The 13,612-nt window shown below is 40.2% G+C and overlaps 1 protein-coding gene across 1 annotated transcript; it reads left to right on the forward strand.

The window, feature by feature from the left end:
• The first annotated feature begins 32 nt into the window (after positions 1-32).
• Positions 33-12,618, forward strand: LOC110498631 (putative E3 ubiquitin-protein ligase HERC3). Its single transcript, XM_090210345.1, has 23 exons — positions 33-364; positions 2,595-2,751; positions 2,902-2,984; positions 3,428-3,655; positions 3,812-3,903; positions 4,854-4,981; positions 5,102-5,259; positions 5,435-5,484; positions 5,606-5,697; positions 5,892-5,951; positions 6,059-6,161; positions 6,294-6,477; positions 6,665-6,816; positions 6,986-7,108; positions 7,286-7,384; positions 7,728-7,907; positions 8,007-8,147; positions 8,560-8,726; positions 8,828-8,897; positions 8,984-9,054; positions 9,448-9,631; positions 11,507-11,609; positions 11,983-12,618. The coding sequence occupies exons 1-23, from the start codon at positions 145-147 to the stop codon at positions 12,192-12,194; spliced, it is 3,057 nt and encodes a 1,018-aa protein (XP_090066471.1). The 5' UTR covers positions 33-144; the 3' UTR covers positions 12,195-12,618.
• The last annotated feature ends 994 nt before the right edge of the window (positions 12,619-13,612 follow it).

Raw genomic sequence — 13,612 nt, forward strand, 5'->3', positions numbered from 1 at the left:
TGGGGTTTAGACATAATTACGACTTTATGGATGTGGTAACTAGTAGCTCTCTCTCTCTCACACACACACACACACACACGTAGAGCCCAATATAGCCAACCTATGTGGACCACACTTTAGTCATCAGTCAATCATCACATCATCATGTTCTGCTGGGGAGACGGTTCGAGTGGACAGTTTGGTCTAAACTTTGAGAATGTGTCTCTTCCGATAGCAGGGAATATATTCTCTGATAAAGTCACAGAAATTGCTTGTGGGGAACAACACACTTTATTTCTCACCGTAGATGGCAGGATCCTATCATGTGGGCGCAACTCAAAGGGACAACTTGGTAGACAGAAGAAAAGAGATTCAAAACTACCAGGTAATACATCATTTAATTATATCTGACTATTTGGGTGTAAGGATCGCTATGTAGGCTATTTCGAATTAAAGCGCTGCTAAAAGGATGCTTGCTTCTGAATTATTTTATTCTTTATAATTATGCTAACATTTCTGTTCACTTTATTTTTCATAATTACAGATGATATTAAAATGTGTAGTAGCCGATATTTAGCTTAGTGAACTTTACCACAACTTTCAGAAATTGGAACACTATCCCTCAATAAAACTACAACATCGGCTCAGTTTCAGTTTCGTTTCTCCATCCAAATCAGAAGAACGAAGGTGAACTGTTGCTATGTTCACAGACATCATAAACAAATTATTAAAGTCAATCAAAACAATTGCACACCTCGGTGAACTCATTTATCATCAGGGTGTTAAATTGCCCTAGTGGCACCAGGGAATCCAAATGTAAGGAATTCTGTAGGTGATTTTAAAAATGTGAAGCGTTAAAAAAAATACAAGCGGATTTACAGATGAAGTCGGAAGTTTACATACACCTTAGCCAAATACATTTAAACTCAGTTTTTCACAATTCCTGACATTTAATCCTAGTAAAAAATCCCTGTTTTAGGTCAGTTAGGATCACCAATTATTTTAAGAATGTGAAATGTCAGAATAATAGTAGAGAGAATTATTTATTTCAGCTTGTATTTATTTCCTCTCATTCCCAGTGGGTCAGAACTTTACATACACTCAATTAGTATTTGGTAGCATTTCCTTTAAATTGTTTAACTTGGGTCAAACGTTTCAGGTAGCCTTCCACAAGCTTCCCACAATAAGTTGGGTGAATTTTGGCCCATTCCTCCTGACAGAGCTGGTGTAACTGAGTCAGGTTTTTAGGCCTCCTTGCTCTCACATGCTTTTTCAGTTCTGCCCACAAATTTTCTATAGGATTGCCACAACTTTGGAAGTATGTTTGGGGTCATTGTCCATTTGGAAGACCCATTTGCAACCAAGCTTTAACTTTCTGACTGATGTCTTGAGATAGTGCTTCAATATATCCACATAATTTTCTTTCCTCATGATGCCATCTATTTTGTTAAGTGCACCAGTCCCTCCTGCAGCAAAGCAACCCTACAACATGATTCTGCCACCCCCGTGCTTCACGGTTTGGATGTTGTTCTTCGGCTTGCAAGCCTCCCCCTTTTTTCCTCCAAACATAACGATGGTCATTATGGGCAAACAGTTCTATTTTTGTTTCATCAGACCAGAGGACATTTCTCCAAAAGTACGATCTTTGTCCCCATGTGCAGTTGCAAACCGTAGTCTGGCTTTTTTATTGCGGTTTTGGAGCAGTGGCTTCTTCCTTGCTGAATGGCCTTTCAGGTTATGTCAATATAGGACTCGTTTTACTGTGGATATAGACACTTTTGTACCGGTTTATACTAGCATCTTCACAAGGTCCTTTGCTGTTGTTCTGGGACTGATTTGCACTTTTCACACCAAGGTACGTTCATCTCTAGGAGACAGAATGAACATGGTACCTTTCAGGCGTTTGGAAATTGCTCCCAAGGATGATACAGAATTGTGGAGGTCTACAATTTTTTGTCTGAGGTCTTGGCTGATTTCTTTTGATTTTCCCATGATGTCAAACAAAGATGCACTGAGTTTGAAGATAGGCCTTGAAATACATCCACAGTTACACCTCCAATTGACTCAAATTATGTACATTTTCTGGAATTTTCCAAGCTGTTTATAGGCACAGTCAACTTAGTGTATGTACACTTCTGACCCACTGGAATTGTGAAACAGTGAATTGTAAGTGAAATAATCTGTCTTTAAACAATTGTTGGAAACATGACTTGTGTCATGCACAAAGTTGATGTCTTAACCGACTTGCATAAACTATAGTTTGTCAACAAGAAATTTGTGGAGTGGTTGAAAAACAAGTTTTAATGACTCCAACCTAAGTGTATGTAAACTTCCGACTTCAACCGTACCTAGTTTGGTGGGGACCCGAGGAAACTCAACCAACCCTGTGAAAGGGTTTGGGATCTCATGTTTTTATACTTTAACAACGAAATTAAGTAAGTCAGAAGCTTGTGTAGTAGGGATTTATTAACAAAAAGGGAACAATGAAGTGACTGGACTCAGATAAATTGTTGATTAACTCCTTCATGCATTAAATTCCATGGCATTTCTGGCATTTAACCCTTTCTAAGACATTGAACATCCAAATTAAACTGCATGTGTTCTACCCGTTTCAGCCCCAGTGGAGGGTCTGGGGGTAGTGGTCTCTGTGGCTTGTGGTCAGGACCACTCTGTTGCTGTGTGCGCGTCAGGACAGGTGTACTCCTGGGGGGCAGGGGGTGAGGGACAGCTGGGCATCACCCTTACTACTGTCTCCAAAGCCCCCAGGCCAAGGCAAGGAAACCTTTAACTTAAACATGAAATAGATATTGATAGTTAAATATCATCCATGATTTACATTGTCAAGTAATGAGAGCCCTCTTGGATTCCACTGATCATTAACAAAGACAAAATGTACTAGATGTCTCCTTTTTTTTTTCACAGACCAGTTCCAATACCTTCGCCCTTGCCGATAACAGTGATACAGGTTGCTTGTGGAAATTCCCATTCTTTGGCCCTGACTAAAGGTATAACATACTGTACCTACTGATGTCTCTCACACAGGCTGCATTCCATCTAAACTATGACAACCACATGCATCAGTTAGACTACACTTAGAAAAAAAGGTGCTGTCTTAAACCTAAAAGGGTTATTCAGCAGTCCCCATACGAGAACCCGTTGGAGAACCCTTTTTGGTTCCAGGTAGAACCCTTTTGTGTTCCATGTAGAACCCTTTTTTCAGAGGGTTCTAAATGAAAACCAGAAGGATTCTACCTGGAGCCAAAAAGGGCTCTACCTGGAGCCTAAAAGGGTTATCCTATGAGGACAGCCAAATAACTCTTTTGGAACAATTTTTTCTAAGAGTGAACATCAAAAGGACAGTGAGATGATATTTATTAGGAAAGAATGTAACTCTGGAATTGTTGTAATGTAATTGTAATGTAATATGTCAATTCTTTGTCTTCTACAGGAGGACAGGTGTTCTCATGGGGTCTGAACAGCCATGGACAGCTGGGCCTGGGGAAGGGAGTCCCTCTGCAGCCCATTCCTGCCCTGGTGTGCTCCCTCATAGGGGTCCCAGTGACCCAGGTAGCAGCCGGAGGAACCCACACTCTGGCCCTCACCCTCCCAGGCCTGGTCTACTGCTGTGGGGCGAACAGGGCTGGGCAGCTGGGACTCAACCGTGTGGATGAGAAAGGTACTACGACACTCTACCTCTCTTTGTACGCTACTTGTATAAAAAGTTCATTTGAACTTGGATTCCTTTGTTATAACCACTAAGTTGTTTTACAGATGTATTATATAGAGTGGGAATATTGCATGATGCTTGTATGATGCTTGTTCCCCCTGCCAGGCCGGTTCAACATCTGTGCTGTGCCTGCTCTCAGAGTCTTGCAGGTTTTCTTCATCAGCTGTGGAGAGGCACATTCTGCTGTTCTCACCAAGGTATCATACTATTACTGTGGAGAGGCACATTCTGTTGTTCTCACCAAGGTATCATACGATTACTGTGGAGAGGGACACTGTTGTTCTCACCAAGGTATCACACTATTACTGTGGAGAGGGACACTGTTGTTCTCACCAAGGTATTATACTATTACTGTGGAGAGGGACACTGTTGTTCTCACCAAGGTATCACACTATTACTGTGGAGAGGGACACTGTTGTTCTCACCAAGGTATCATACTATTACTGTGGAGAGGGACACTGCTGTTCTCACCAAGGTATCACACTATTACTGTGGAGAGGGACACTGTTGTTCTCACCAAGGTGTCACTATTAATGTGGAGAGGGACACTGCTGTTCTCACCAAGGTATCATACTATTACTATGGAGAGGGACACTGTTGTTCTCACCAAGGTATTATACTATTACTGTATTTTTACTGAAGGCCCCAAGGGAGATGTTGGTGTGAAAGGAAACAAATACTACGGCAGTTCATTCGTTCATAAAAGTATTTAATGTCCTAAACAGTGGGCCCACTGGGAGATAGTTCTAAACACAAAGTCAGCAGCCTCGAAGATACAATTCATCACATATTGGTAAATAAAGCCAGTTATATGAAATTACCTTGAACAGAGGTGAAAAACAAATGATCAAGCGCCTGGATACACAATGAACCATACAAGTTGTTATCTGAGTGCATGAATACAGTCTCACACTAAATGAGAAGTTACAGTTTATTACAGAATAGAAAGTCACAGGTTATACAGAATATGTCCTGATTATGGCTGTTATTACAGATCAAGCCTCAGGGCTACCAGAGTAAAGGTCGACCCTTCAATACTATTATACTGTCTCTTTAAGAAGTGATTAGGGCCCTGACCTGGCCAGACCAGGAACAACTCTGGGCCTTGACATGTCAACAACTGGTTCTGGTTCTTTGTGGTCTTTAGGGTGGACAGGTGTTCACCTTTGGAGAGGGAAGCCGAGGCCAGCTTGGGCACAACGCATCAGCTAACGAACTCCTACCCAAACTGGTAGAGGGTATGGATGGACTGGCCTCGCAGATAGCATGTGGCAGGTAATGACCAATACCATAATGCTACTTATACACATACATACACATATAATAAACAGATAGGAAACCAATCTTGAACATTCTCAGTCTGACTGTGTTTTTGTCTTACTGTAACTCTGCCAGCCATCACACCCTGGTGCTGGGGTCCTCAGGTCAACTCTGGGCCTTTGGCAGTGGGGTCAAAGGTCAGCTAGGGACTGGCATTACGGAGGGCTGCTTGCGACCCACCTCAGTGCTGCTGGAAAGGGCTTCTGGTGGGGCAGCAACAGTCATACATAACGGTACCAGATACAATGTCTATTTTATTGTCTTTTATTCTCTTTTGTATTTGATTCTATTCAATTATATAATGCAGCTACGTACTGACTATGACGTTTTTGGGTGACTGAATTAGAACACATACTGTTTAACGAGACTTGACGTCCCTACAACCTCTTCTTTTCTTTTTTTTACCAGACATGAAGATATCAGTGGGATGGAATTCAAACTTCATTTACACCACTGAGGTAATGTTTCTGACCTTGTATACCTCAGTAAAAGGGAGACTGGAACATTCTAAATGTCTCAAGCAGCTAATTCATGTTTGAGATATTTGAATTTCTTATATTGCTTTATCTTCCTTTGTAGAGTTCTGAAAGAGAACAGCCAATCGGGAGGTTAGATAAAGCCAAGCTGCAAAAATGGCTGTCGATGGAGCAAGGAAATTCAGAGGCGCAAAGGTTAATTTATTATTATATTTATTTACGTTGAATATTAAAACATACAATCCACCATAGACAAAGGTTCTTTGCTAGTTAAAAAAAAAAAAAACTAGCAAACTCAAAATGAAATAAAAAAACATTTATTTTAAAGTTGTATTTCTTGTAGTATAATTGTACTGAAACATCAAATATGTCCACATTTGTTCCAACAGAGAAATATCCTTGATGTTCTCAACAAGTTCAAGTCTTGTGGCCAGTTTCACCAAAGCCAGGTAAGCTATTTTAAAATGGAATGTTTGGATAGTTTATAATGAACACTGTGTGTGTACAGTATGTTGTGTCAATGGTAATACTATACCCATGCTATACCCTCTACCAGTGAGTCTCCATCAACTAAAGCTGCAGGAGCGTTAAGAGTGGACCTAGAGGCTGCTAGCCAGGCTTTTGATCAGCTCTTCAACATCCCATGGATCAGGAAATCAGCTAAGACTAACTCACTCTTCAAAGACTTAAACAAATATCAACAATCTATTAAATATCAATATATATTTTGAATGGAGGATCATGATAGCATAATGTAACTCTCTTTATGTCTATATATATTCTCCATATAGGTAAATATATTGCCACTGGTGGACACTCTTTGCAGTTCAGCAGCTGTCATCAAGTCACCAGAGATCTTTATGCTACTACCCACAATCCCTCTTCTCCACGATGACCAGAATGTCATGAACATGGTCATGGCTTTAGCAATAGTTATCGCTGAGGATCTGAATGAAACGGCCATGAAAATTTTAAGTAAATAACATCTGACCTTTTCAGTTTATCAGCAAATTTGGCATCAGTATCATTTTGAAGAATTGCATTATAATAGAAGCATAGCTGACACTGTGACACATGACCATATATTATAAGATAATATTTTTTTGCACAGGCAATATAATTAACATATTTTGGACTTGTATTCATGTATCATATGTTATAGAAGACTGGTGGTCGTCACTGGAGCCTTCCATCATGACTAAGCACATTCTGATATGGAAGAATGCCCTGTCATTCATGCTGAGGAACGGTCTTCTGGCTACCCACAACCCCGGAGTCAAATTCCTGCTGGAAGCCCTCAAGTACCTCCACAGAGTCCGTGTTTGTGTCAATCATTTTTATAATCCTCCTGACCATTTTCTGCCGTCTCTGTCATTATTGTTGATCATGCCCTAACATACTTCATATTGTGAACTGTTCACTTCCTCATGTGCAAGGGACATGTGCAAATGTATTTTGATGCTGACATTATGTTATTTCAAAGGCAAACAAAAGGGCCGGAAGAACCCAGGAAGTTCCCGCCAGTACCTTTTATGTGGAAGAGATCATTGATAGGGTAATTCCTATGGATGATGTGAAGCTTTGGCGCTTTTGGTCAACAAGGGAGGTAATAAAATAACCAAATCATCTCTAAATTACTCAAATGTTAGAATTATAATGTGGTGGATGCCAATCTGGTTTCACTTGTCCAGTTGTTTCAGTGCAGATTGATGGAATGAGACAGAGATGGAACCCATGTAGACTATTGAGATGCACTTTCATTTTTCTTTTGTGTCACTTCTAGGACACAGAGGTGACACCAGTCATCTTTTGCCGTTACCCATTTGTGTTGAGTCTGATCTACAAGATGGCGATTTTCAACAACAATGCACTTTTTACTAAGGTATACTGTGTTATTCCACTGGCTGTTTTAAATCCTTTTAATGAATCTTTGTTTTCAAGTATACCATAGCCTACCCAGTGGTTTCCAAAGACCAGTCTGTATATCACTCTAAATAGACCCTGGAGCTGACCCTGTATATAGCTTACTTACTTTCTCGTGTTCTTATTTCTATTTCTTGTGTTTATGTTCTACTTAACAGTAAAAATATATATATGTGTATATATAGTACTACTGATATTGAATACTGCATTGTTGGGAAAATGCAAGCAGGAAAGTAATTTCACGGGAACTTGTGCAAGTGACATAAAAAAAAATTTAACGAGTGTATATTTATATATTGCAGGTGGTTCACCATCTCACCCACCGGCTAACAGTGATGTATCCTTCTGGAACGTTCCGAGACAACCCAGAATCTCCCCCTGCTCCAGTCTTCCAGTTGACCTTAAGGCGCCCGTCACTCATCGAAGACACCTTCAGACAACTGGGTGCTGCAGATCATGACTACTTCCAGAGAGAACTTGTGGTAAAATTATGACAACCTGAATTAAGAAATGCTTTTCGTAAGACTACAAGACAATGTCAGAACTCAACCTAAACGTTCCTCTGATGCTTTATCCCTCAGGTGCGGTTTATGGAGGACATCAAGCTGTCGCTCGTCAACATAAGGGACTTTTTCCTCCATGTGTTTGAAGAGCTGTTGGCACCAGAGTCTGAGATGTTCATGTACAACGACACCAAGACACTGGTCTGGTTCCCTGCCAAGGTAAGAATTAGAATTAGGGAATTATGATGTCATTACTGTATAATAAATCACTGCACTCTCAAGCAAATTAAAATGGGTGAGTAATGGAATAATATTCTAAAAATAATCTAAATACATTTAGTCAGTTAATAGCAACATAAAGAGATTCAACCATTACAGCAGTGCCACTATCTACACTGTATTAATCAATACAGAATTGTTTACAAGTATAATCACCATCACTCCCTACTCTCCTCCTGATGTACCAAGGTTTTATAGTTGTACACATTCACAACTAAAAGCTGAATTGCAGTATACAGACAACAACATAATACAACAAAGGAGATAAAAGTTATTTGAAGAAGAATGGTGCCTGTTCATGTTTATTCTTGATCTCTGCCTTGGCTCATGTGCCACCTACCCTTACTACCAGCCCAGAGTGGAGGAGAAGAGCTACTTCCTGTTTGGTGTCTTGTGTGGCATGGCCCTGTACAACCACAACATTGTACACCTGCCCTTCCCTCTGGCCCTGTTCAAGAAGATGGTGGGGGTCAAGCCCTCACTGGAGGACCTGAGAGAGTTTGACCCTGTTGTGGGAGGGTACGTTTGTATTTTAGAATGTACATTTTAGCATTGAATTAGTGTCCCTTAGAAACAGATGAAAATGTTTCAACATACATTTATTTTCGCTGTAATTGAAGGAGTTTGCGGTACCTCTTGGAGGACTACACTGATGATGATGTTGAAGAAAACCTGGACATGACCTTCACCGTATGTATAATATTGAAACTGATTGAGCAATGAAATATCCCTAGATACAGTATGTGCATAGTGGTAAAACTGTTTATTTTCATCAGGTGATCTGGGATGACCAGAAGGTGGAGTTGGATCCCAAAGAAACAGGAAAACCAGTCACAAGTTTTAACAAGTAAGGCTTCAGCAACTTTTACTCCTACAGATGTAAGATCTTAATTTGATCACTCTGTTGCAGGAGAACCTTCCTGCAATGCAGGACATTTTAAAAGTGTAGAATATATTTGAGGTTTAAAAAGGCTTCAGACTTGATTTTCCCTTACAAAAAAATGTATCAACCCCTACAAAAATGTCCATTAATTATAATCCACATAATAATTCACATTTCCTGTTGCTGCAGGATTATTTTCCTGCTGTAGCAAACTGGCTCACATTACATTCTATTGTCTGTAATGCATAATACAAGGTTTCAATTTTAGAAGTTAGAAGTTACAACAAGCATGCTTTCTGCTTGTTCTGTTTTCTGTTTTTGAAAATATTAAAATACCATTAAATACCATTTTTACAGGAAGCAGTTTGTTGATGCCTACGTCAACCTTGCCTTCAACCAATCAGCGGAGAAGGTGTTTGAAGAGTTCAGGAGAGGCTTCTTCAAGGTGTGTGACAGGGACGTGGTGGAGTTGTTCCAGCCTGAGGAGCTCAGGGGAGTCATGGTGGGGAAAGAGGACTACGACTGGGACACGCTCAAACAGGTCTCTATATACAACCATCATTCATTACTCAGTGTGGGTCTGGGTGCTGATTTGAGAAATTAGGGCATAAATTAGTCAGTGTTGATGCATTTACAGTGCCTTGCGAAAGTATTCGGCCCCCTTGAACTTTGCGACCTTTTGCCACATTTCAGGCTTCAAACATAAAGATATAAAACTGTATTTTTTTATGAAGAATCAACAACAAGTGGGACATAATCATGAAGTGGAACAACTTTTTTTGGATATTTCAAAAATGTTTAACAAATCAAAAACGGAAATATTGGGCGTGCAAAATTATTCAGTTTCTTCCCCCCTTAAGTTAATACTTTGTAGCGCCACCTTTTCCTGCGATTACAGCTGTAAGTTGCTTGGGGTATGTCTCTATCAGTTTTGCACAGCGAGAGACTGAATTTTTTTCCCATTCCTCCTTGCAAAACAGCTCGAGCTCAGTGAGGTTGGATGGAGAGCATTTGTGAACAGCAGTTTTCAGTTCTTTCCACAGATTCTCGATTGGATTCAGGTCTGGACTTTGACTTGGCCATTCTAACACCTGGATATGTTTATTTTTGAACCATTCCATTGTAGATTTTGCTTTATGTTTTGGATCATTGTCTTGTTGGAAGACAAATCTCCGTCCCAGTCTCAGGTCTTTTGCAGACTCCATCAGGTTTTCTTCCAGAATGGTCCTGTATTTGGCTCCATCCATCTTCCCATCAATTTTAACCATCTTCCCTGTCCCTGCTGAAGAAAAGCAGGCCCAAACCATGATGCTGCCACCACCATGTTTGAGAGTGGGGATGGTGTGTTCAGGGTGATGAGCTGTGTTGCTTTTACGCCAAACATAACGTTTTGCATTGTTGCCAAAAAGTTCAATTTTGGTTTCATCTGACCTTCTTCCAGCACCTTCTTCCACATGTTTGGTGTGTCTCCCAGGTGGCTTGTGGCAAACTTTAACCGACACTTTTTATGGATATCTTTAAGAAATGGCTTTCTTCTTGCCACTCTTCCATAAAGGCCAGATTTGTGCAATATACGACTGATTGTTGTCCTATGGACAGAGTCTCCCACCTCAGCTGTAGATCTCTGCAGTTCATCCAGAGTGATCATGGGCCTCTTGGCTGCATCTCTGATCAGTCTTCTCCTTGTATGAGCTGAAAGTTTCAATATTATCGCTGGCACAGTGCTCCTTGGGATGTTTAAAGCTTGGGAAATCTTTTTGTATCCAAATCCGGCTTTAAACTTCTTCACAACAGTATCTCGGACCTGCCTGGTGTGTTCCTTGTTCTTCATGATGCTCTCTGCGCTTTTAACGGACCTCTGAGACTATCACAGTGCAGGTGCATTTATACGGAGACTTGATTACACACAGGTGGATTGTATTTATCATCATTAGTCATTTAGGTCAACATTGGATCATTCAGAGATCCTCACTGAACTTCTGGAGAGAGTTTGCTGCACTGAAAGTAAAGGGGCTGAATAATTTTGCACGGCCAATTTTTCAGTTTTTGATTTGTTAAAAAAGTTTGAAATATCCAATAAATGTCGTTCCACTTCATGATTGTGTCCCACTTGTTGTTGATTCTTCACAAAAAAATACAGTTTTATATCTTTATGTTTGAAGCCTGAAATGTGGCAAAAGGTCGCAAAGTTCAAGGGGGCCGAATACTTTCGCAAGGCACTGTATATCAATGGGGGATTTGCTTTGATGTCAAGTTATGGGTACGTTTCTCAAGTTAGGACTGGGGCTAGGAGATAATGTGCTATACATGGTGCTTTGTGACATACTGTGTGACTTTGAGTGGTGAATCGTTTAAATGGCGTACAAGTTTAATATTGTTTAATTATTGCTGCCATTTGTTTGATTTGTATATCCAGAACACTGTGTATGATGGAGAGTACCATGCCAGACATCCCAACATCATCACATTCTGGGAGGCTTTTGAGGAACTGACAGACGACCAAAAGAAAGCTTTCCTCCGTAAGTATGGCACTAAATTGCTCTCGGTTGAGTAAAACTGGAGAAACCATACAGTCTTTCATAATGCTGGTTCAGGGTTTTGTCTGCATATTTGAACTTCCTGTTCCACAAGAGCTTTTACAAAAAAAATGTGTCTGAACACATTTGACATTTTAGTAATTTAGCAGACGCTCTTATCCAGAGCGACTTACAGGAGCAATTACTCAAAAGCACAACAACATATTTTTCATCTAGTCGGTTCAGGGATTCAAACCAGCTACCTTTCGATTACTGGCACAACACTCTTAATGGCTAGGCTACCTGCAACACAAAGAAATTCACTATGTTTCTTCCCATTCAGTCTTCCTTTCACGATCTATCCCCTCCTTCTCAGTGTTCCTGACGGGCTGTGAGCGCGTTCCTATCCTGGGCATGGACAAGATCCAGATTACTGTGGCAGTCCTGCAGAACTCTACTGAACTACATTTCCCAGAATCCCATACCTGCTACTTCCTACTCTTTCTGCCCATCTACCCCTCCAAGGAGATGCTGCTGGCCAGGCTCAAAGAGGCGGTGGCCCACAACAGAGGCTTCTGGAAGGAGTAATGGACACTATATATAGGCTACTGCTGTGTTCATCATTTCATTCAATGTGTTTCTTACATGTCAATATATCTCTTCAGTTTAGCATAGGATTTTCTTTGTGTTGATATAGCCTTCATCTAGGTTCAGATTTTACACTAAAAAACAACAACTTTTAAACCTTGGCTTTTTCAAGTGAACATTTTAAATTTGCAAATGTTTAGGCTATGTATAGGCTTACCGTGTTATTGGAAAAAACTATCCTTGACTTAAAGTCCACTAATTTTGAATGTGAGTTATGAAAAAACGTTTTTTATGTAATTCTGTATGGGAACATCCTTTTTTCTGGACTGCATTATATTTTGACATTCGTGTCTGTATCTTGTGTTCTTTTAACATAATAATTATTTATGTATCTAAATAATACAGATATTAGTTTCACCTTAAAGTATTTTCTTTCATAATTGAGTATTCCCTCAAATGCTGAGCAGTGGTGTGGTTTCTCCAACAACCTGCATAACCTTCCCAGCTAGCACATAACGTTCTGAGAACTATATGTTTCTTCTTCGTTTTGCATACAACCTTCCCTTAACATTTCCTTGTGGTTCTATTTAAAGTAAATTGTTCAGAGATCGTTAAGAAACAATGTTCTTCTATGGGAATTTCCATACTTCAGCATAATGTTTTCTGCAGCTTTCCTCATGGTTCTATTTAAATCAGGGATGGGCAACTTTGATGGGGTGGGGGCCTCAAAAAAACAGAACTCATCATGAGGGGTGGCAATTCTGCACATTTTGCCATTGGGCATACAGAAAATGTTGCCGTTTTAACGCACATTTATTGCAATCCTACACAGTTTGACATGGGGCAGAGAGAAGATACATTTTTTGATCAATGGGCCCCATCCCGGTCGGTAATTCGACCATACAGTTGAAGTCAGAAGTTTACATACACCTTAGCAAAATACATTTAAACTCAGTTTTCCACAATTCCTGACATTTAATCCTAGTAAAAATTCCCTGTCGTAGGTCAGTTAGGATCACCACTTTATTTTAAGAATGTGAAATGTCAGAATAATAGTAGAGAGAATGATTTATTTCAGCTTTTATTTCTTTCATCACATTCCCAGTGGGTCAGAAGTTTACATACACTCAATTAGTATTTGGCAGAATTGCCTTTAAATTGTTTAACTTGGGTCAAACGTTTCGGGTAGCCTTCCACAAGCTTCCCGCAATAAGTTGGGTGAATTTTGGCCCATTCCTCCTGACAGAGCTGGTGTAACTGAGTCAGGCCTCCTTGCTCTCACATGCTTTTTCAGTTCTGCCCACACATTTTCTATAGGATTGAGGTCAGGGCTTTGTGATGGCCACTCCAATACCTTGACTTTGTTGTCCTTCAGCCATTTTGCCACAACTTTGGAAGTATGCTTGGGGTCATTGTCC

Source organism: Oncorhynchus mykiss, chromosome 19 (genome assembly GCF_057628025.1).
Source record: "Oncorhynchus mykiss isolate SJ-2025 chromosome 19, ASM5762802v1, whole genome shotgun sequence".
Taxonomy (NCBI): domain Eukaryota; kingdom Metazoa; phylum Chordata; class Actinopteri; order Salmoniformes; family Salmonidae; genus Oncorhynchus; species Oncorhynchus mykiss.